General features: G+C 40.9%; 5 protein-coding genes across 5 annotated transcripts; all 5 read left to right on the top strand.

Moving 5' to 3' along the window:
• Positions 1-27: 27 nt before the first annotated feature.
• On the top strand, positions 28-4,347 carry LOC149117380 (kelch-like protein 28). The gene has a single exon (XM_089283030.1). It carries the CDS (start codon positions 1,798-1,800, stop codon positions 3,736-3,738), a length of 1,941 nt encoding a protein of 646 aa, XP_089139156.1. The 5' UTR covers positions 28-1,797; the 3' UTR covers positions 3,739-4,347.
• Positions 4,348-5,087: 740 nt separating this feature from the next.
• On the top strand, positions 5,088-8,058 carry LOC149117381 (kelch-like protein 28). Its single transcript, XM_089283039.1, has one exon. The coding sequence runs from the start codon at positions 5,749-5,751 to the stop codon at positions 7,618-7,620; it is 1,872 nt and encodes a 623-aa protein (XP_089139165.1). The 5' UTR covers positions 5,088-5,748; the 3' UTR covers positions 7,621-8,058.
• Positions 8,059-8,798: 740 nt separating this feature from the next.
• LOC110063861 (kelch-like protein 32) lies at positions 8,799-11,429 on the top strand. The gene has a single exon (XM_089283043.1). The coding sequence runs from the start codon at positions 8,854-8,856 to the stop codon at positions 9,952-9,954; it is 1,101 nt and encodes a 366-aa protein (XP_089139169.1). The 5' UTR covers positions 8,799-8,853; the 3' UTR covers positions 9,955-11,429.
• A 795-nt stretch (positions 11,430-12,224) lies between these two features.
• On the top strand, positions 12,225-14,791 carry LOC149117382 (kelch-like protein 11). Its single transcript, XM_089283040.1, has one exon. The coding sequence runs from the start codon at positions 12,495-12,497 to the stop codon at positions 14,427-14,429; it is 1,935 nt and encodes a 644-aa protein (XP_089139166.1). The 5' UTR covers positions 12,225-12,494; the 3' UTR covers positions 14,430-14,791.
• A 3,547-nt stretch (positions 14,792-18,338) lies between these two features.
• On the top strand, positions 18,339-22,832 carry LOC149117383 (kelch-like protein 40). The gene has a single exon (XM_089283041.1). The coding sequence runs from the start codon at positions 19,288-19,290 to the stop codon at positions 21,202-21,204; it is 1,917 nt and encodes a 638-aa protein (XP_089139167.1). The 5' UTR covers positions 18,339-19,287; the 3' UTR covers positions 21,205-22,832.
• The last annotated feature ends 1,242 nt before the right edge of the window (positions 22,833-24,074 follow it).

A 24,074-nucleotide genomic window follows, 5' to 3' on the forward strand; every position in this document is an offset into this window, starting at 1 on the left:
ACGTAAAATCTTCGTGTTTATATCTGTTTTGATGACCGCTCTCCTTCACAAGCTCGTTTCCTTTTATTTATCAAGAAATTGCGGCAAATTCTTTGTGAGACATTTCTCCGACACGTAGTGATACTGAAGAAGTCATTGTAGAATGAACGCGCTTCACTCGATCGCGTGCGCTCAAGACGTATTCTGTGGTACAATCTTATAACTGAAAGGTCACTGTTTTGGAAATCCTCACCGTCTTTCATTGAGGGGTGGATTATTTGCAACCAGCACGAGAGAAAACAATGTTTATGTTTTCTGTTTCTGTCTGTTACTCTTTCTGTTGACCGATACTGTGGTCTGGGTGGAAATGTGAGACTGGTCACACAAACAGCGAAACAAGCGGATGTGGAATATTTCTGAATCTCGTTCGAGCAGTGAAAATTTGAACCAAATCAGTGGCGTTATCATGCAACTTCCTGCGAAGAGTTTCCATGGGACTTTATCTTGCAAGTTGAAAGGAGAACCTCAAAATCCCGCCAAAGAAAAATTAAAGCCGAGAAAAATAGCAGCTGCTAGATTCTACATAGAAATCATGACAACAGCATGCCAACTGCGAGAACATTGTTTGAAACAGAGCAAAACTGGTGGTCGATGAAGTATTCTGGATTTCAACATCTCAATGCAAGTGGAATAAAATACCAGTTTATACTTGTCTTCTTTATTTCCCCAATCCGTGAACAACGATCGTGGTGTTTAATTTTGCAGCATGCTGACTGTGTAGGTTCGCGAACGTTTGATATCAGAAAGGTGAGCTTTGATTCAGTCGCTTGCGATGATTAACTTTTTCAATACACGTCCTGGTAGGTTTGCCTTTCGCCATTATTTATGCACGGTGTAATTTTCAACAAACAACTGAGGGAGCATATTTAGCTAATGGCAGTTTGTTAGTCGTTTTTACTTTTAATATCATTAACAGTCTAAGGCTTGAAATATCAGAACAACATCGGAAGCGTATTTCTTTTATTTCCTTTTTGCCCGGTACGGAATAGGACGACTCCTGTCAATACGATAGGAGACATCCCCCCCACCAGGAGTGGTGCCAGGGTTTCAAGGGTGGCAAATGTAGCGAGGTTGGGGAGGGTGGCCAAGGTGACCAGGATTGGGAGGGTACCCATGGTGAAACTGATCGCGCAATAACGTTGTTAAAAGTTTAAAACTAAATTGCGCGTGTTACCACCAGCTCTGCAACTTGCGAGAACATCATTTTACTTGCTTTGCTACATTACTGTGTACAAAGTCGACAGAAAACTAACCTTGGTTGTATTTCTTCGTTGTTAGGGTATCGTTGGATCCAATTTCGCACATATTCTAGTTGCGCGCGCAAGGTGCATCATTCTCGTCCCCAGAGCCCCGTTTCTTTTAGTCGCGTGGTCGGCGAAACGGGGGGGCTTCTCGTGAACGACATTTAAGACGAGTAGCACAGTGGATGACAATGACGCTGCATTCGAAATTGCGCTGTGCCGTGAACCATGCGCGAACATATCGTGTTTTCCGCTTCCTACCGATCGAGAGGAGGGACCAAGTGGTTTTCTTAACCTTCGTCCCGAATTGGTTGTAACACAAAGAACACTATTAAACGGTCTACGAACACAGATGAGTTTTCCGATCGTCATTTCCGAAAGAACAAATTAATGAAACCGAAATAGAGCCGACAGAACTGAAGTGAAACGGCACTGAAACGACAAGCGGAAAGTCAAGAATCCTTCGCAGTCTAACGTCTTTAAAACCAAAGCGTCTGCTATTTTGGTAAGCTAAGAGATGGCCGCCTTATTTCAGCCTGAATATACTTCTGAGCGCGTTACTTCAAGTCCAAGGAAAGAAAATGAACTCTTTATGCCAAAAGAGACGCCTGATCAGCGATGCGATGTTATTTTGGTGGTCAAAGATGACAAAGAATTCAAAGCTCATAAACAAATTCTCTCAGACGCAAGTCCTTTCTTCGAAAAACTACTAAACAGCGACATGAAGGAGTCCAGAGAAGGAATTGTTCGTTTGGAGATGTTTTCCGAGTCTGCTATGAGAAATACACTGCAGTTTATTTACACGGGTGATGTTCAGATATTGGCTGAAGAGAATGCCCGAGACCTTGTCGTTTTAGCCGATTATTTTTTTCTTCCGTACTTAAAAAGGTTCGCTGAGGCAGCTTTAGGAGAGATGTTGACTATTTCAAACTGTATTTCACTTTACATTTTTTCCCAAAGATATCACTGCGAAGAACTTTTTGCGAAGACCGAAAAATACTTCTTTACAAATTTCACCGCCGTGTACGAAACGAACCGTGAAGAGGTTCTTAATATGTCGAGCAAAGAAATGGAAATGTGGCTTTCAAGTGATGAAATAAATGTTGGCGCCGAAGAAGACGTGTTTAAGATTATTCTAGCATGGATTGATCACGACAGAAAGGAACGACAGAAATATTTCGCCGAGTTATTTGGTCACGTTCGACTTGTTTTTGTATCGCGTGACTTTCTCTCCAATGATATTCTAAAGAATGATTTGGTGAAAGACAATGAATGCTGTTTGAATCGTGTGGTGGACGCTATAAATTTAATTGACTCACACAAGTATGATAATTTGTCCATTGCACCTAGAAAGTCGCTCGAGACCTCTGTTATGGTTGTCACTAGCGCAGTAACCCCGAATAACAGCTGTAAGCAGAATGGTCAACCTATTTTGTGTTATTTTCCTGGTGAGGGTAGATGGTGTAAGCTAGGTGAAATGCCTCGTAATTATCCAGAGAAGGGAGGATTGATCTTTTGTCGAGGTAAACTGCATTCACTTCAACATAGGTCTTTAGATACGCTTGGATTTGTAAGCTATGATCTATATTCGAACTCGGTGTCTGTTAGCGGGTTACCAGACATAGATTTTGGCGTGGTATTAGAAGAAATATTTGTCGTCAATGACGATGAAATATACGCTCTGGTGTGTGGAAGGCGAGATGTGGACTACAAAGTACGACGGGATGTTAGAAGCGAAGAAAGGAAGAAATGTATTTCCTCCATAATAAAATACAAACAGGATTCAAATTCGTGGGAAGATGTAACTTCATTTGATCATTTGGACGCAAGAAAAAATGTTTGCATCGTAGCCAAAGATGATTTTGTCTATTTCATTGGCGGTGAAGAATGGATTGCTGCAGAAACAGATGAGTATGAGGAGCTTACACTCTACACTGATGTTTACAGGTACAATATTAGCAGAAACCAATGGGACAAGGTAGCTGACATTCAACGACCGAAAGTGGGTCTGAGCGGAGCTGCATGTAACGGAAAAATATTCATCACTGGAAAGGTTGAACTGGGATATCGTTTAGTAACATGTCAATGTGAAGTGTACAGTGAAACAACAAATGAGTGGCAGTTTATTGCAAGCTTCTACATCAGACCGGGAGTTTGTCCCAAGCTTTTGTCAGTTGATGACCAACTGTATGCTCTTGGCTGCTGGATGTTTTATAGACCCGCTTCACCACTAGATACAAGAGTAGAATGTTATGATCCTGACAAGAATGAATGGATCTGGAAAACTGACATACCCATCCGAACGCGTTCGAATACCACGAGAGCTGTGAACGCTTATTCGGCGAGAATATTCAAAGGTCTCCTCAGCAATCAGCAACTGAAAAGCATCAATTCCGGGAGATATTTTCATCCTGCCTCGTCAACGAAAGTAAGGGAAGGCAAATGCGTCATCGTGTGATCGAAAAGCCATCCATTACATAGCTGCACTCAAACTGTTATTGTTAACGGATTTTACACTAAAAAAATTTGTACACCACGCGGACCTACTTTTTCTTAGTTTTTCATACGTGGCTACAATCAAGCTACATTGTAATTCATTGAAATTCTGGAAACTAGTGAAACGATAGCTATTCCAAACTGGGCTTTTTTGACATTTAAGAAAACATTTTGCGGAAGCTTTGTACGAACTTGTTAAATCCTGTTCTTGTCATCGATCCTAAAGTCATAAAACTTCCTCCAGCTTCTAACAGCCACTGTATTGTTAACTGCTGAACATTCCATCAGATGATAATCTAATAAAGACAATGTTTGTTCGTGTATTCAAATGTTTTCCACTTTTTGTTTGTTTTCTTTCTGCGCCTGGTGTTTGCCGTATTGGGCGTCTGTTGTTTCATACGTCTGGTGTAAAAACGCTCTGAGTTTTCAATTCGTCGTTCAAGATGTACAAAGGCGGATTAACCGTCCTATGCTTATGCCTGACTTTATACTGACATGTATTGCCATTCAGACGCACGCAGAAAAATCATTCCTCTCGGCGTTTGAACCCATTACATCCGGCTTAAATCTATTGATTGTGTGTATGTTTTCATTTTAGTGTTAGCCTCGAGAACTCTTTCAGAATTTTGTTTCAAGAGTCTGCTATTATAACCACAGAGAAGAGACTTTCTCTCCCGGGTGGGGAGGGTACTCTCAGAAAAATTGGGTGGGGTTGTGCGGCCCCCTTTCCAAAACCCTAACCCTATTTATGACCAATATATGCGATGTTCTCTACCCTATTTATGACCTGACCGAAAATTCGAAACCCTATTTATGACCTGACCCTTAAATCCAAACCCTGTTTAAGACCTGCGTTATAATTAGTTCCCAAGTTCAGACCAATGTTAAATTACCGTAAACATAATTTGTGAAGGGCTTTTGTTGACTTTCTTTTCGATAATGATGGAAAAGTGCTTCTTCTTCAAAACATACCATATTAAGGCTAGAGTGCAAAAACCATACCCTATTTATGACCAAAATTCCCAAAATCAGCTAAAATCGATAGCCTATTTACGCCTGAAAAACCATACCCTTTGGGGCCACACATACCTATATAGCCCATATAAGGGAATACCCGGGATTTCTCTTAGGACCTTACAGCTTACCCATTTCCGCATTAAACAATTGTTCTCTTTGACAGAGATGACAGTAACAGTGAGCTCGGATTTATGATCTTAGAAAATTCTTAAAGATAAAACTCCGAAATCAGAACTGCCGCCTCTAAAACTCTTACAAGATTAGAACTTTGGCAATTGAGCATGTTTACTCGCCATACTCAGCCTTGACCTTACTCACTCGGCTCAGGGTGGGATTTTGTCACTTATCCCAACTCACGCGCACTGGCGCGATCGCTTCTATTTCCAGGTGGTTTTCTCTGCCTCATTGCTAACCTGAGAGCTAAACGGTTTCGAACAAGTGCTGTTTCCGAACTTCTGGTGTGCCATGAACCACGTATGAACATTTCGTGTTTTCCGTTTTCGTAACCTCGTCCCAAATAGAGCATTTTACAGCTGTCTTCTCGGTGAACTGGCCTTTGAATGGCAGCGAGGCTGGAGGTGACCTTTCTTTGATACAGACCTCTCTGCTCTTGTCATGTAAATGCACCTAATTAGCGTTAGAACGACTAGAACAAAAGCAGTGAGGTCTGTATCAAAACGAGATCACCTCCAACCTCGATGCCATTCAAAGGCCATGTTACTGAGCAGACAACTGTAAAATGGTCCACTGGTTGTTCAGAAATCGAATCTATTAGACGGTCTACGAACACAGATGAGATTTCTGATCGTTATTTCCAAAAGAACAAAGGGAAACGAAATAGAGCCGAGATAACAGAAGTAAAACAGCATCGAAACGACAAGCGGAACGTCAAACGAAATCCTTCGCAGTCTAGCGTCTTTAAAACCAAGCATCTTGTATTTTGGTAAGTTAAAAGATGGCAGCCTCATCTCTGACTGGAGATAATTCTGCGCATCTGTCCTCAGATCTAAGGAAAGAAAATTTCCATGAAGTGTTTATGCCAAAAGAGACGCCCGATCAGCGATGCGATGTTATTTTGGTGGTCGAAGATGGCAAAGAATTCAAAGCTCATAAACAAGTTCTTTCAGAGGCAAGTCCCTTCTTTGAAAAACTGTTAAACAGCGACATGAAGGAGTCCAGAGAAGGAATTATTCGTTTGGAGATGTTTTCCGAGTCTGCTATGAGAAATACACTGCAGTTTATCTACACGGGTGATATTCAGATATTGGCTGAAAACAATGCCCGAGACCTTGTCGTTTCAGCCGATTATTTCTTCCTTCCGTACTTAAAAAGGCTCGCTGAGGCAGCTTTAGTAAAAATGTTGAATACTTCAAACTGTATTTCACTTTACAATTTTTCCGAAAGATATCACTGCGAAGAACTTTTTGCGAAGACCGAAAAATACTTCTTTACAAATTTCACCGCCGTTTACGAAACGAACCGTGAAGAGGTTCTTAATATGTCGAGCAAAGAAATGCAAATGTGGCTTTCAAGTGATGAAATAAATGTTGGCGCCGAAGAAGACGTGTTTAAGATTATTCTAGCATGGATTGATCACGACAGAAAGGAACGACAGAAATATTTCGCCGAGTTATTTGGTCACGTTCGAGTTGTTTTTGTATCGCGTGACTTTCTATCCAGTGATATTCTAAAGAATGATTTGGTGAAAGACAATGAATGCTGTCTGAATCGTGTGGTGGAGGCTATAAATTTAATTGACTCACACAAGTATGGTAATTTGTCCATTGCACCTAGAAAGTCGCTCGAGACCTCTGTTATGGTTATTGTTGTCACTAGCGCAGTAACCCCGAATAACAGCTGTAAGCAGAATGGTCAACCTATTTTGTGTTATTTTCCTGGTGAGGGTAGATGGTGTAAGCTAGGTGAAATGCCTCGTAATTACCCAGAGAGGGGAGGATTGATCTTTTGTCGAGGTAAACTGCATTCACTTCAACATAGGTCTTTAGATACGCTTGGATTTGTAAGCTATGATCTATATTCAAACTCAGTGTCTGTTGGCGGGTTACCAGACATAGATTTTGCCATGGTATTAGAAGAAATATTTGTCGTCCATGACGATGAAATATACGCTCTGGCGTGTGGAAGGCGAGATGTGGACTACAGAGTACGCCAGGATGTTAGAAGCGAAGAAAGGAAGAAATGTATTTCCTCCATAATAAAACACAAACAGGCTTCAAACTCGTGGGAAGAAGTAACTTCATTTGATCATTTGGACGCAAGAGAAAATGTTTGCATCGTAGCCAAAGATGATTTTGTCTATTTCATTGGCGATGAAGAATGGATTGCTGCAGAAACGGTTGAGTATGACGAGCTTACACTCTACACTGATGTTTACAGGTACAATATTAGCAGAAACCAATGGGACAAGGTAGCTGACATTCAACGACCGAAAGTGGGCCTGAGCGGAGCTGCATGTAACGGAAAAATATTCATCACTGGAAAGGTTGAACTGGGATATCGTTTAGTAACATGTCAATGTGAAGTGTACAGTGAAACAACAAATGAGTGGCAGTTTATTGCAAGCTTGAACATCAGACCAGGAGAATATCCCAAGCTTTTGTCAGTTGATGAGCAATTGTATGCTCTAGGGTGCAGGATGTTTTATAGACCCGCTTCACCACTAGATACAAGAGTAGAATGTTATGATCCTGACAAGAATGAATGGATCTGGAAAACTGACATACCCATCCGAACGCGTTCGAATACCACGAGAGCTGTGAATGCTTATTCGGCGAGAATATTCAAAGGTTTTCTCAGCAATAAGTAACTGAAAAGCATCAATTCCGGGAGATATTTCCATCCTGCCTCGTCAACGAAAGTAAGGGAAGGCAAATGCGTCATCGCGTAATCGAAAGGCCATTGACTACATAGCTGCACTCAAACTGTTAATGTTCGCCGATTTTACATTAACAATATGTACACCACGCGGACCTACGTTTTCTTAGTTTCTGATACGTGGCCACAATCAAGCTACATTGTAATTCATTGAAATTCTGGTAACTAGTGAAACAATAGCTATTCCAAACTGGGCTTTTTTGATAGTTAAGAAAAGATTTTGTGGGAAACTTTGTACGAACTTGTTAAATCCTGTTCTTGTCGTCCCTAAAGTCATAAAACTTCCTCCAGCTTCTAACAGCCACTGTATTGTTAACTGCTGAACATTCCATCAGATGATAATCTAATAAAGACAATGTTTGTTTGTGTATTCAAATGTTTCCCACTTTTTGTTTGTTTTCTTTCTGCGCCTGGTGTTTGCCGTATTGGGCGTCTGTTGTTTCATACGTCTGGTGTAAAAACGCTGTGAGTTCTCAATTCGTCACTCAAGGTGTACAAAAGCGGATTAACCGTCCTCCGCCTGACCTTATACTGACATGCATTGTCATTCAGACGCACGCAGACAAATCATTCGTCTTGGCGTTGGAAACCATTACATCCGGCTTAAATATAGTGACTGTGCGCATGTTTTCATTTCAGTGTTAGCATCGAGAACTATTTCAGAATTTTGTTTCAAGAGTCTGTTATGCTAACCACAGAGAAGAGACCTTCTCTCCCGGGTGGGGAGGGTACTCTCAGAAAAATTGGATGGGGTTGTGTGGCCTGCTTCCCAAAACCCTTACCCTATTTATGGCCAAAATGTGCAATGTTCTCTACCCTATTTATGACCTGACCAAAAATTCGAAACCCTATTTATGACCTGACTCTTAAATCAAAACCCTGTTTCAGACCTGCGTTATAATTAGTTCCCAAGTTCAGACCAATGTTAAATTACCGTAAAGATAATTTGTGAAGAGCTTTTGTTGTTTTGTTATTTGGTCACGTTCGACTTGTTTTTGTATCGCGTGACTTTCTATCCAATGATATTCTAAAGAATGATTTGGTGAAAGACAATGAATGGTAGACGCTATAAATTTAATTGACGCACAAAACTATGGTACAATGTAATTTGTCCATTTCACCCAGAAAGTCGCTCGAGACCTTTGTTATAGTTGTCACTAGCGCGATGCGCAAGGACATCAGCCCTAACTGGGAACTGAGTGCTCAACCTATTTTGTGTTATTTTCCTGGTGAGGGTAGGTGGTGTAAGCTAGGTGAAATGCCTAGTGAATATTCAGGGACGGGAGAATTTGTCTTTTATCGAAGTAAACTATATAGTAAGGTACTGGATTCATTCCGGCAATGGTCTGAACTGAGGCGTGCACTTGCATGCTATAATCCATACTCGAACTGTTGGACAAGATTACCATACATAGATGTTAACAGGGGGGCATTACGGGAAATATTTGTTAGTAATGACAATGAAATGTACGCTCTGGTGTCTGAAATGCGAGCTGTGGAATACAGAAGAGACCGCTGGTCCAGAGAGGTTAACAATGACAGGGGAAAATGTGTTTCCTCTATCAGGAAGTACAAAGTGGAATCAAATTCATGGGAAGATGTAACTTCATTTGATCATTTGAACAGAAGAGAACATTTCTGCATTGTAGCCAAAGACAATTTTGTGTATTTTATTGGCGGTGAAGAAATACTTGAAAGGAATGGCAAAGAGTTGTTAAAGTGCTACACTGATGTTTACAGGTACAATCTTAGTAGAAACCAATGGGACAAGGTAGCGGACTTTCGACGACCAAAAAAGTTCGTTAGCGGAGCTGCGTGCAACGGGAGAGTTTTCATCACTGGAGGGTTGCAACTGGTAAGTGCAGGAGTAACTGTGATGTCCCCGAGATGTGAATGTGACGTATACAGTGAAACAACGAATGAATGGCAGTCTATTGCAATCTTGAACATCAGACCGGAGGCACGTCCCAAGTTTTGTCCAGTTGGTGAACAACTGTATGCTCTTGGTAGCTACATGTCGAATGTTGAGTCCTTGCCATCTCATACAAGAGTAGAATGTTATGACCCTGACAAGGATGAATGGATCTTGAAAACTGAACTACCCTTCCGAACGCGTTCGAATGTCGAAAGAACTGTGAACTCTTATTCGGCGAGAATATTCAAAGGCTTCCTCAGCAATCAGCAATCGAAAAGCCACAATCCCTGGAGATTTTTTCGTCCTGTCCAGTCATTGGAAGCGAGTGAAGGCAAATTTGTCATCATGTAATCCAAAAGCCTGACCGGTAATAATTCCATTACCATCCACCTCATTGCTGCACTCGAACTGTCATTGTTCACAGACTATGCATTAACAATGTGTACACCACGCAGACCTATTTTTTTCTAGGTTTCTCATACGTGGCCGTAGTTGAGCTTCATTGTAAATCATTGAAGAAGTGTTTAAATCCTTGTAACCAGTGAAACGATAGATATTTAAGATTAGTATTGTTGTTAAATCGATCAATCAATCAACCTTTATTTAAAGAGGGTTACACGTAATAGTTATACAACTAATCGTATCTATAACAAAATTCTCGATCGTGATAAGTTCTCCGCGCGCCTATTTGTCACGTACTGAGTTGCCGCGCAATCACGTGGGTGCCTAACTTCTTGTAGTTGGATACCCGTGATTCCCACGCAATTCCGGGTGTTTTAATGGCTTCCTTCTTAGTGTTCCCTACAGCTTTTAAAACTTGTGGAAAGCGTTACTGACTTTTTCGCTCAAAAGAAGTTCCCCAAAGACTTTTTCTTATTTCGAAATTTGTCATAAATACGATTAATTAGTAATTGGACCTCACACAGTAAATGGTTTCAACCCAGGAGTATCAGTAGTTGGTATAGTGTGATCGTCCGGATGAGTGTAGTTCTGAAAAGAACTGTTGTTGGTGACTGACGTTTCGACAACCTGAGCGGAAGTCATCTTCAGAGTCAAGTGAATAGTGTTTGTCTGTCGATGATGTTATAAGTCTGGTCCGTTGAACGTGATTGGTCAGTATAGCCATGATGGTATTGGCTAAAAGACTCGTGTAAAGTTTGTCATCAGTCATTGGTGGGTTTCGATCCGTCTATTGTTAGTCAAGTAGGTCGGTTTTTGGTCCGTGTATTGTTAAGTCGGTCTGTTAGAAGTCCGTTTGTCGGTTTCGTTTCTGTCGTGGATAAGTCGTTTGTAAGGCGCCGGTAGTTGTTGACATCTGTTAAGAGGCGTTTGTTCTAGGTTAGTGTACCAGCTTTCCAGAGTCAGTCGTCGAAAATAGTTTGTACTGTAGGTTAAGCACTGAGCAGAGTCTCAGTCAATGTTGTGGTTTGTCAGTTGATGATGTACAGCAATGTGATTGTTGGCATCACCATTTCTCGTGGCTCGTTTGTGTTCAGTCAGTCTCGTGTTAAGGTTTCTGCCAGTCTCACCAATGTAGGAAGCCTGGCAGTCGGAGCATTTGATCTTGTAAACTGCTCCCTGTCTGTCGTTAGGTTCGTCTCTGTCTTTCACGTTGGTCAGTAAGTGTCGTAACGTAGTTGTAGGTTTGTGGGCTACACGAATGTTGTAGGGCTGTAGGATCCGTGAGATGGTCTCAGAAGTGCCCTTAATGTAAGGTATAGTCACTGTAGTGACAGGTGTAGGGTTCCTGTTCGTAGCGTCAGCTTCAGTAGGTCGGTAAATGTTTCGTCTAATAAAGTCAGCGTTGTAGTTGTTTTTGTGAAAAACACGTTCAAGGTATCTGTTTTCGTCACGTAAGCTGTCCGGTGTGTCCTTTAAGTATAATAGAAATCTGTTCTATTCGACTGAGAAACGAAATAGAATAGAATGCTGAACATTTTGTCAGATGATAATCCAGTGAAGGCAGCCTTATGTCTGCTCGTGTATTCAGATGTTGTTGAGAGAACATTATTTTACTGGCATTGCTGCATTGCTGCGCGACAAAATTGCGAGAAAATTAGTGTTGACCGTAAATTACTCAGCTGTTAGGGTATCTCTTAAACGTTCGATTCATTGCCAGTTCCCAGGAGTAAATTCTCGCACATTTCTTAGTCGCGCACGTAGCTGACGTAGGACTGTAAACCCTTTCCAACAAGCCGCTGCGCGCTGTCGAATTTCCGCGTGTGCCGTGAATGCGCCAGCATTCTACATATAACAAAAATAAATCTATTAAATATATTAAATAAACTATTTAAATCCACTACTTTCTAATCTTTGCTAACGGCCGTGGTGCCAGTTGAAAATAATGTTGACTGCTCAAGCGGTTTTCGATCTCTTCTCTCAGTGACTGGTTGCAAACGCAATGAACACTTCAGAATTCAGAAATCTAATCTAAAAATAGCCTTTGAATACAGACGAATTTTTCGTCCATTGTTTCCCAAAGAACAAAAGGAACCGAAAGAGAGCCGAAAGAAGTGAAGTGAAACCGCACTGGAATGACAAGCGGAAACGAAATCCTTCACTGGCTAGCGTAAAACCAAACGTCTTCTATTTTGGTATATTGAAACGGCCGTGGTGTCGGTTGAAAATAATGTTAACTGCTCAAGCGGTTTTCGATCTCTTCTCTCAGTGACTGGTTGCAAACGCAATGAACACTTCAGAATTCAGAAATCTAATCTAAAAATAGCCTTTGAATACAGACGAATTTTTCGTCCATTGTTTCCCAAAGAACAAAAGGAACCGAAAGAGAGCCGAAAGACGTGAAGTGAAACCGCACTGGAATGACAAGCGGAAACGAAATCCTTCACTGGCTAGCGTAAAACCAAACGTCTTCTATTTTGGTTTATTGAAAGATGGCAGCCTTATCGCAGCCTGAAGATAATTCTGATTGTGTTACCTCAAGTCCAAGGAAAGAGAATGAACTCTATCTGCCAAAAAAGACGCCCGATCAGCGATGCGATGTTATTTTGGTGGTCAAAGATGGCAAAGAATTCAAAGCTCATAAGCAAGTTCTTTCAGAGGCAAGTCCTTTCTTTGAAAAACTACTAAACAGCGACATGAAGGAGTCCAGAGAAGGAATTGTTCGTTTGGAGATGTTTTCCGAGTCTGCTATGAGAAATACACTGCAGTTTATCTACACCGGTGATGTTCAGATATTAGCGGAAGAGAATGCCCGAGACCTTGTCATTTCGGCCGATTATTTATTTCTTCCGAACTTAAAAACGCTCGCTGAGGCAGCTTTAGGAGAGATGTTGAATACTTCAAATTGTATTTCAGTTTACAATTTTTCCCAAAGCTATCATTGCCAAGAACTTTTGGCGAAGACCGAAAAATGCATCCTTGCAAATTTCACCGCCGTGTACGAAACGAACCGTGAAGAAGTTCTTAATATGTCAAGCAAAGAAATGGAAATGTGGCTTTCAAGTGATGAAATAAATGTTGGCGCCGAAGAAGACGTGTTTAAGATCATTCTAGCATGGATTGATCACAACAGAAGCAAACGGCAGAAATACTTCGTCGAGTTATTTCGTCACGTTCGACTTGTTTTTGCATCGCGTGACTTTCTATCCAGTGATATTCTAATGAATGATTTGGTGAAAGACAATGAAAGCTGTCTGAATCGTGTGGTAGACGCTATAAATTTAATTGACTCACACAAGTATGGTAATTTGTCCATTTCACCCAGAAAGTCGCTCGAGACCTCTGTTATAGTTGTCACTAGCGCAGTAACCCCGGATAACAGCCGTGAGCAGAATGGTCAACCTATTTTGTGTTATTTTCCTGGTGAGGGTAGGTGGTGTAAGCTAGGTGAAATGCCTGGTGTATTTTCGGGGAAGGGACAATTTTTCTTTTTTCGAGGTAAACTACCGGTATATAGCAAAGTACTGGATTCATTTCAGCCATGGTGTCAACTGATCCGTCCACTCATATGCTATAATCCATACTCTAACTCTTGGTATGGCGGGTCACCAGAGAGAGATTGTAACAAGGCCCGGGTATTACGGGAAATATTTGCCGTCAATGATGATGAAATATACGCTATGGTGTCTGAAAGACAAGCTGTGGACTACAGCGTACGCGAAGAAAGGAGGAAACGTATTTCCTTCATTAGAAAATACAAAGAGGAATCAAACTCGTGGGAAGATGTAACTTCATTTGATTTTTTGGACGCAAGACAAGATGTTTGCATTTTAGCCAAAGAAGATTTTGTCTATTTTATTGGCGGTGAAGAAAGGCTTGTAGAAAGCCATAACGGAGAGGCGTTAAAGTGCTACACTGATGTTTACAGGTACAGTCTTTGCAGAAATCAGTGGGATAAGATGGCTGACTTTCTACAACCGAAAATGGACCTGAGCGGAGTTGCATGTAACGGGAGAATTTTCATTGCTGGGGGGGCTATACTAGAGAGGGGGAGGTCCTCAAGGTGTCAATGTGAAGTATACAGTGAAACAACAAATGAGTGGCAGTTCATTGCAAGCTTAAACATCAGTCCGTTGCTTTGTCCCAAGCTTTTGTCAGTTGATGAGAAACTGTATGCTCTTGCAATTGGCTGCATCTCGATGTGTTGTGAACGCGACTCGCCACCTGATAAACAAGTAGAATGTTATGATCCTGACAAGAATGAATGGATCTGGAAAACTGAAATACCTATCCGAACGCTCGAAGTTGTGAACGCTTATTCGGCGAAAATATTCAAAGGATTTCGCAGCAATCATCAACTGAGAAGCATCGATTTTCCTGCTGCTTCGTCAACGGAAGCGAGTGAAGGCAAATGTGTCATCATCTAATGATAAGGCATCCACTACGTTGTTGCACTCGGACTGTCATTGATAGCGGCTGCACTAACAATATGTACACTATGCGGACCTATTTTTTCCACTTTTCTCATATGTGGCCAAAATCGAGCTTAGGGTTAGGGTTTAGTCAAATCCTTGTCACAAGTGAAACGATATTTATGTGCAAATTGGGCTTTTTGTTGACTTTTAAGATAAGATATATAGGGGAACTTTTGAGTGACTCGTTAAACCCCATTCTTGTCTTCGCTAAATTCCGTAAATCCTCATCATCAATCTTCTAACAGCCACTGTATTGTTAACTGCTGAAGATTTTGTCAGATGATAATCCAATAAAGACAATGTCTGCTCATGTATTCAAATGTTTTCCTCTTTTCGTATCGTTTCTTTTTGCGCCTGGTATTTGCTGGATTAGGCGTCTGCTGTTTCATGCGTCTAGCGTAAAAACGCTCTGGGCTCTCAATTCGTCGTTCAAGATGTACAAGGGCGGATAGCTCGTGTCAACGAATTAACCGTCCTCTGCCCGACTTGACACGCATTGCCATTCAGACGCGTGCAGACAATCTTTTGGTCTCAGCGTTGGAATCCATTACATCATTGACTGTGCGCATGTTTTCATTTCAGTGTTAGCCTCGAGAGGTTTAGTTTAAAATTTTTTTTAAAGTGTCTGCCATGGTGACCACAAAGAAGAGAACTTTTCTCAGGAAATTACAGCTAACGTATTTCCGCCTTAAACAATTGTTCACTTTAAGTGAAAATGAAATCAAAACGGCCGGCTCAAAAACTGTTGTAGAATTAGCAGTTTGGCAAATGAACATGTTTACTTGCCATACTCAGCCATGGCCATATTCTGAGCGCGATTTAGTTTATGCCTGTTAACGCGATCATTTCTATTTCAGGTCAGTTTTAACCACAGAAGGTTTTCTCTTCCGCACTCCTACATTCCGAGCTAATCAGCCCAGCCGGACAACCGGTTCCCAGTCTCTTCCATTGCAACACTCCCTCTTTCTATACGGAGGCAAAACTAAAGACCAAAGATTCACGTTCACTGCCTCCTTACGGGCTATGTTACCAATCAACAGCGATAAGGGCTGAAGACGAGAAATAGGAATTTAAGTCACGTGCTAATAAAGACCGATTGCGTGCTATTTATAGGTCGGCTTTTGGGAATATAAGATAAAGCAGAGCTCTCCAAGACGTCAGAAAGTTTGTTGCTGAGATCTCGTTTGCCGCCGGCAACGCTAAATTCCCCTGTGAAACATGAGGCCTCAATGGAAAGCGCCAAATTATCTTTGATACAGGAACACGGAGAACGTGTCAAGGAAAGGCGCAACTCTGCTATGAAGATAAGTTGTAGCGTGAAGGACACTCACTCGCCTAAGCCTCCATCTCGATCATCTTCATCTGGAGTTTTAAACCTTGAATCGAGCTCGGCAAAAGAGCAGGGTAATAGAGAGAAACAAACCAAAGGAGGGCAAGTAGAAAGAGGAGCTAGAAGGCGAAGACGAAGGACATTAGAAACCAAGATCCCGCCAGAAAAAAAAGACAGCATTTTATCGTCAAAGCACGAGGAGAGCACGAGTTGAAGACGTGTTCAAGATACGTGTTCACGTGATAATAGGAATGACCCTGCGCACGATGGGCATGATGCGCACAGTGGACGTCGATCACGTGATTCGTTAGAAGAGGTGATTTGAAAAGTCGACTTACTGAAGATTTGAGACACCTGGCTATACAGTAGGAATATGGGACCATGGATATTTGTTGCCATCAGGGGATATCCTATAACTAAAAGGTAAATAAGGCCGGCTTGTCTTACTGTTGGTGTCAGGTTTATCTGGGTCCAGTCTGTGCGCAAAATTATGAGAAAGATGTAATTAAGCCGGCGCTACGTAAGTCAGAATAGACTGAACTGCCTTCTTCAGAGAACGAACTACAGCTTACCTTATGTTGAAAGAGTTGTTTTCATTTCGGGATAAAAGTAATCCAAGGGGCCTCCAAAATATCTTTAGGTTGTGTTGGATGAAAGAGAGTAATAGTACTATACACACGCACCTGGCTAGTCCGTTAATATGTATTTGTGTTGTAATGCATATCGTAATTAACCAGTAAGATGTACTTTTGTGAAGTTCGAAGTTAAGCGCGCGGCGAGCGCGCGTGGCGAGTGCGAGTTACACGCAGTGGGGAGACATAACTCATCGCCCGCTTTTTCCTTGCATTCACTGTAGTAGGATAAGATGTCAACAACAATATAAGGAGACAAGATTTTCTATATTTATAAAGAAAGCAGGAGAAGCCACTAGTCAGTGTGCCGTTTTGTTAAATAACTTAATAAATAATTACGTATGATATTACGAAATAATTAGAAATTTTATTACCTGAATATCAAATAATTTCAATGAGAGAACTATAAATAATTTAATTGATAATATATCATAAAAAAAAATGTATTTTTCTAACATGCTCTTATCTTTAACTGTGTAGAAATAAAATTGTTAATTTGTTGGCCTTTTTGCACATTGCTGTCTTGTCTATTCCCAAGATTAATACACATGGAATAGAGGGAATTAAAAACCAGGAGGTGTACAAACAAATTTTCTAAACGTAAAATCTTTGTGTTTATATCTGTTTTCATGACTGCTCTCCTTCACAAGCTCGTTTCTTTCTCTTCATCAAGAAATTGTGGCCAATACTTTGTAAGGAACAGGGATGTCAAAATCTCATCGGACATTTCTCCGACACGTAGTGATACTGAAGTCATTGTAGAATGAACGCGCTTCTCTCGATCGCGTGCGCTCAATACGTATTCTGTGGTACAATCTTATAACTGAACGGTCACTGTTTTGGAAATCCTCATCTTTTTCATTGAGGGGTGGATTATTTGCAATCAGCACGAGAGAAAACAGTGTTTATGTTTTCTGTTTCTGTCTGTGACTCTTTCTGTTGACTGATACGGTGGTCTGCGTGGAAGAAATGTGAGACTGATTACATAAACAGGGAAACAAGCGGACGTGGAATATTTTTGATCTTTTTTCGCGGAGTGAAAATTTGAACCAAATCAGTGGCGTTATAATGTAACTTCCAGCGAGCAGTTTCCATGGGACTTACTCTTGCAAGTTGAAAGGAGGACCTGAAAATTCCGCAATGAGAAATTAAAACCGAGAAAAATAGTAGCTTCTAGGTTTTACAAGGAAATCACGAAAAAAACGAACCAACTGCGAGAACATTGTGTGGACTCCAACATCTGAACGCATGTGGAATAAAGTACCAGTTTATATACCTGTTTCTTTATTTCCCCAATCCGTGAACAACTCAGGGTATTTTTGCAGCATGCCGACTGTGTAGGTTCGGGTATACGTTTGACTCAATAAGGTGAACTTTGATTTAGTCGCTTACGATGATTAACGTTTTCAATATACGTCCTGGTAGAGTTGCCCTTCGCCCAGTATCTATATACACTCTGTCATTTTGAACAAACAACCGAGAGAGAGCCTTTTTAGCCATTAATGGCAATTTTTCAGTCATTTTTGCTTTCAATATCATTGACAGTCTAAGGCTTGAAATATCAGAACCGCATCGGGACCGATAAAAGACATCACCCCCGCCAGGAGTGGAGCTAGGCTTTCAAGGGTGGCAAATGTGGCGAGGGTGGGGAGGATGGCCAGGATTGGGAGGGTAGCCATAGTGCAACTCATCGCGCAAAAATATTGCAATTAAAGTTGAAAAACCAATTGCGCGTGTTGCCACCAGCTATGCAAATTGTGTGATCATTATTTTACTTGCATTGCTACATTGCTGTGCGACAAAATTGACAGAGAACTAGCGTTGGCTGTATTTCTTAGTTGTTAGGGTATCGTTGGATCCAATTTGCTCAGGCGCGACATGTCGCATACATTTTAGTTGCGCGTGCGGGGCTGTAAACGTTTTCTAACAACGGGTGTCTGGAAAACCCGAATAGCGAATAGCGAATAGTCGCGAATAGCGAACAGCGAATAGTCCCGTATAGCGAATAGCGAATAGCACGAATAGTGCGAATAGTGGCGAACAGTCTCGAATAGTGGCGAATAGTGGCAAATAGTGGCAAATAGTAGCAAATAGGGTACCCAGTATCTCACAGTTAACCTCGTAGCAACTTAGGATGGATTTTTACGCTAAAAAGCACAGACGCTTAGCAGGACAAAAGGTGTTTCTAAATGTAATTTCTTCTGTTTTAAGCGCTGCAAAAGCGTAAATACGTCTTTATTAGGTTATCCTTGTGTTTTCTGTTTTCTTAATGTCGGCGATGGACAGCTTACTAGCCTGAGTCCGGAGAAGAAAAGGTAATAAATTCACTGAAATTCTGTTGCTTATTTGGATAATTAATTAATGCTGGATATTAGATCTAAAGCGGTGATTGACGACTATTCGTCACTATTCGTCACTTTTCGCGACTGTTCGCCACTATTCGTACTATTCGAGACTATTCGCACTATTCGGGACTATTCGCTATTCGCTATTCGGGTTTTTCAGACACCCTTCTAACAACCGCTGTATTCAATATTCCGCGCTGCCGTAAACCATGCGCGAACATATCGTGTATTCCCCTTGCTACCGATCGAGAGGAGGGACCAAGTGCTTTTTCCTAACCTTCGTTTGGGTGCAATGCATCACAAAGAACATTCAAAAATCGGATCTACGAAGGTCTACGAACAGTCTGCGAACACGGATGAGTTTTCCGATCGTTATTTCCGGAAGAACAAACGGAACCGAAATAGAGCCGAGATACCGGAAACGACAAGAGGAAAGTCAAACGAAATCCTTCGCAGTCTAACGTCTTTCAAACTAAGTCTTCTATTTTGGTGAGCCGCAAGAAATGGCAGCCTTATCTCAGTCTGAAGATAATTCTGATTGTGTTACTTCAAGTCCAAGGAAAGAAAATGAACTCTTTATGCCAAAAGAGACGCCTGATCAGCGATGCGATGTTATTTTGGTGGTCGAAGATGGCAAAGAATTCAAAGCTCATAAACAAGTTCTTTCAGAGGCAAGTCCCTTCTTTGAAAAACTGCTAAACAGCGACATGAAGGAGTCCAGAGAAGGAATTGTTCGTTTGGAGATGTTTTCCGAGTCTGCTATGAGAAATACACTGCAGTTTATTTACACGGGTGATGTTCCGATATTGGCTGAAGAGAATGCCCGAGACCTTGTCGTTTCAGCCGATTATTTATTTCTTCCGGGCTTAAAAACGGTCGCTGAGGCAGCTTTAGGAGAGATGTTGAATACTTCAAATTGTATTTCAGTTTACCATGGTTCCCAGAGATATCAATGCGAAGAACTTTTGGCCAAGAGCAAAAAGTACATCCTTGCAAATTTCAACGCCGTATACGAAACGAACCGTGAAGAGCTTCTTAATATGTCGAGCAAAGAAATGGAAATGTGGCTTTCAAGTGATGAAATAAATGTTGGCGCCGAAGAAGACGTGTTTAAGATCATTCTGGCATGGATTGATCACGACAGAGAAAAACGAAAGAAATATTTCGCCGAGTTATTTCGTCACGTTCGACTTGTTTTTGCATCGCGTGACTTTCTAACCAATGACATTCGAAAGAATGATTTGGTGAAAGATAATGAAAGCTGTCTGAACTGTGTGGTGGAGGCTGTAAATTTAATTGACTCACAAAACTACGGTAATTTGTCCATTTTACCTAGAAAGTCGCTCGAGACCTCTGTTATAGTTGTCACTAGTGCGGTGCGCAACATCAACTGGGAACTGAGTGGTCAACCTATTTTGTGTTATTTTCCTGGTGAGGATAGGTGGTGTAAGCTAGGTGAAATGCCTCGTGAATGTTCAGGGAAGGGAGAATTTGTCTTTTATCGAGGTAAACTATATAGTAAGGTACTGGATTCATTCCGGCAATGGTCTGATCTGAGGTGTCCACTTGCATGCTATAATCCATACTCGAACTGTTGGACAAGATTACCATACATAGATTTTGACAGATGGGCATTACGGGAAATATTTGTTTGTAAAGACAATGAAATGTATGCTCTGGTGTCTGAAATGCGAGCTGTGGAAAACAGAGATCGCTGGTCCAGAGAGATCAACAATGACAGGGAAAAATGCATTTCCTCTATCAGAAAGTACAAAGTGCAATCAAATTCATGGGAAGATGTAACTTCATTTGATCATTTGGATAGAAGAAAAGATTTTTGCATTGTAGCCAAAGATGATTTTGTCTATTTTATTGGTGGTGAAGAAAGACTTGAAAGGAATGTGTTAAAGCTCTGCACTGATGTTTACAGGTACAATCTTTGCAGAAACCATTGGGATAAGGTAGCTGACATTCTACGACCGAAAAAGTTCCCCAGCGGAGCTGTGTGTAACGGGAGAATTTTCATCACTGGAGGGTGTCAATGTGAAGTATACAGTGAAACAACAAATGAGTGGCAGTCTATTGCAAGCTTGAAATTCAGACGGGAGGTACATCCCCAGCTTTTGTCAGTAGATGACCAGCTGTATGCTGTTGGCAGCTACATGAACATTCGAAATTTTGAGGCCTCACCATCTGATACAAGAGTAGAACGTTATGATCCAGACAAGAATGAATGGATCTGGAGAACTGACATACCCATCCAAGTGCATTCGTATACCAGAACAGTTGTGAACGCTCATTCGGCGAGAATATTCAAAGGCTTCCTCAGCAATCATCAACTGAAAAGCATCAATTCCGGGAGATATTTTCCTTCTGCCTCATCAACGAAAGTAAGTGAAGGCAAATGTGTCATCACCTAATATATCGAAAAGCCTGATGGGTAATAATTCCGTTTCCATCCACCATATTACTGCACTGGAACTGTCATTGTTAATGGACTTAAGGTAATTCCATCGAAATAGAACTCACAAATATAGATTTTCTTTCAAACTTTGCCTGTTAGCTGCTTCCATCAAGAGAACTGAAATTTGGAAATAAAACAGGGGGGTCCCAGTATTCATTTAAGAGCAGGAGGACGTTCAATAAACCCCATAATTCCTAATAAATTATCTGCTTTCTGAAGCGTCCATATTTGAACCATTCACCTTACGCTTTGTGAGAGCGGAAAAATAGGGAGAAAGTTAAGTGAGAAATACAACAATGGATGTATTGCATCAATGTTAAGGAGCAATTTGATGTACGTATTGTGATAAAGGCACCCCTATTTAGTTGACAGGGATTCAATACATTCCAAGCAAGCAGTGTTCTTGACCCGGCACATATTATCTTTTACGAGTGGTAGCTCTGCTCTCATTTTCAGTGATAATATTATCTCCTCAGAGCTTTATTATCTAGCTCTCTGCACGCACTGCAGGCCTATGATGCTCCCTCAAAATTATTTTGTACTCTGCAGTAGAAATTGGTCTATATTTACTGTGTAGAAAGGAGGTGATCTCTGCATTCAAACTAAATGAAAACATAGGCACGCAAGGCGTGCAAGAGTTATTTTTTTTGTGAACTATAAGTCTCGGAGATAGGCACATTCATGGAACTGTTTACAGTAATGATTTGGTTGATTTGACAAGTTTTTTTGGTTGCGATGTACAGCAAGAAAGAAACTGGGAGTTTATGATGTACATAAGATGTTACATCGGTAATGGTAAGATAACTAAATAGTAAGCCATAAAATGTTTGACTGAACAAACTACAGTAATCTGACACGTCTCCAGATTAATGTAGATACCATCTTATTTTCTAACAGGCAATTTTATTCGTTCTTTGATACAACCCACACTGTGATTGGTCTGACACGCGCACATGCATGACTCCCTCACTCACCGATCACGTAGCCCTTCCCCCCGGGGGGGGGGAACTCCCTTATATGGGCTATATAGGTCTGTGCGGCCCCGAAGGGTATGGTTTTTCAGCCGTTTTGGTCATAAATAGGGTATCGATTTTGGCTGATTTTGGCCATTTTGGTCATAAATAGGGTACGGTTTTTGCACTCTAGCCTTGATATGGGTATGCTTTAAGGAGAAGCCACTTTTTCATCATTATCGAAAAGAAAATCAACAAAAGCCCTTCACAAATTTATACGTTTACGGTAATTTAACATTGGTTTGAACTAGGGAGCTAATTATAACGCAGTTCTGAAACAGGGTTTTGATTTGAGGGTAAGGTCGTAAATAGGGTTTCGAATTTTTGGTCAGGTCATAAATAGGGTAAGGAATATCGCAGATTTTGGTCATAAATAGGGTAAGGGTTTTGGGAAGCGGGCCGCACACCCCCAACCAATTTTTCTGGGAGTACCCCCTCGGGAGCCCTTCCAGCCCCCAAGAGGAATTTTTGCTCAAAAATACTCAAGTTAAGAGAACTTTTCGCATTTTATACGAGTAGTAAGTTTACTCTTTTTACACAACACAACGCAACAACACTACTTCACCGAAAATTTAAAGAAAGAGAAAAAGACCTCTCTGACACGTTCAAAGTCTGATTTAATTAAATTGCACTTTAACTTGGTGCCACACAGTCTTCAAAGAACATTTGAACAGTTTTCATACTTTTTACCTTTAAAAATATCGGACTGAAAAGAATGTCATAAAATGCTCATCAAATAAAAATATTAAACTGCTACTGCAGAGACGTAAAAACACTCTAGAAAGGAAAGCTTCTTTTTTGTTTAATATCCTGGGAACAATAGCCGATAACTTGTAAGCTCTAATTGAATTTACTCCCATATGAAAAACAAAAGTGTCGAGTTACCATTTGTAACTAAAAATAGCAAACATCTCGTGGGAACAAGTGGCGACGATTCGTCAGCTCTAATTGAATTTACTACCTTGTGAAAAACAAGAGTGTCAAATTACCCATTGTAACTAAAAAATAAAAATATCTCGTCATATTTGCATGCAATAAGAACAAAACAATCGTTACCTGCACTTACTATTGTAAACGTTAGAGCTGCTTCAAATCTGAATAGTCTCGTCTCCTCTAAAACATGTCCTAAGAACTAAAAGCGACGATTCGTGACCTCTAATTGAATTAACTCCTTGTGAAAAACAGAAGTATCAAGTTACCCTTTGTAATTAAAAATAAAAATATCTCGTGCCATTTGCCTACTACTATGAACTGCTTCAAAACTCAAGACTCATCTCGTTCATAACTAGCCACCATTTCACTGAAAATTATGCACTCTAAAACAGCCCAATGTACGTATGTAACCGTCACACTCTCCTCCAAACCGGACTAAAAATCACAAACCGACAACATACACGTCACTCTTTATTTTTCAATTACCAAAGTCCTTGTGTTTACACTTACCTTGTGTTTCTCACGTACCATTTACCTTTACAACAAGAAATTTGATTGGCTGTTCATAGTAGATCCAATCTGATTGGTGTGACATACATACATCTCTCACTCACTCACTCACTCACTCACTCACCCATTGACCCGTCCATAACATACCCGACGCGCCGACTAAGAGGTATTTTTTTTACAAAAAAATAACTCAAAAAATTGTTAGGCTCCAGTACTTGCTTCCAAGGAAAAAACCATGATTTGTCTCTTGCAAACTAGACTGTATGCATTGTGTTTGTTTGCTAATGACGCAAAAATCATGCATAGAGGGATGTGCAATGCAATTCTGAGGAATGACCCTAAAGCATTAACAATGCTATGTGCACACCAC

The sequence above is a fragment of the Orbicella faveolata genome, unplaced genomic scaffold (assembly GCF_042242905.1).
Source record: "Orbicella faveolata isolate gen_17 unplaced genomic scaffold, um_ofav_v1 contig_12, whole genome shotgun sequence".
NCBI classification, from domain to species: Eukaryota; Metazoa; Cnidaria; class Anthozoa; order Scleractinia; family Merulinidae; genus Orbicella; species Orbicella faveolata.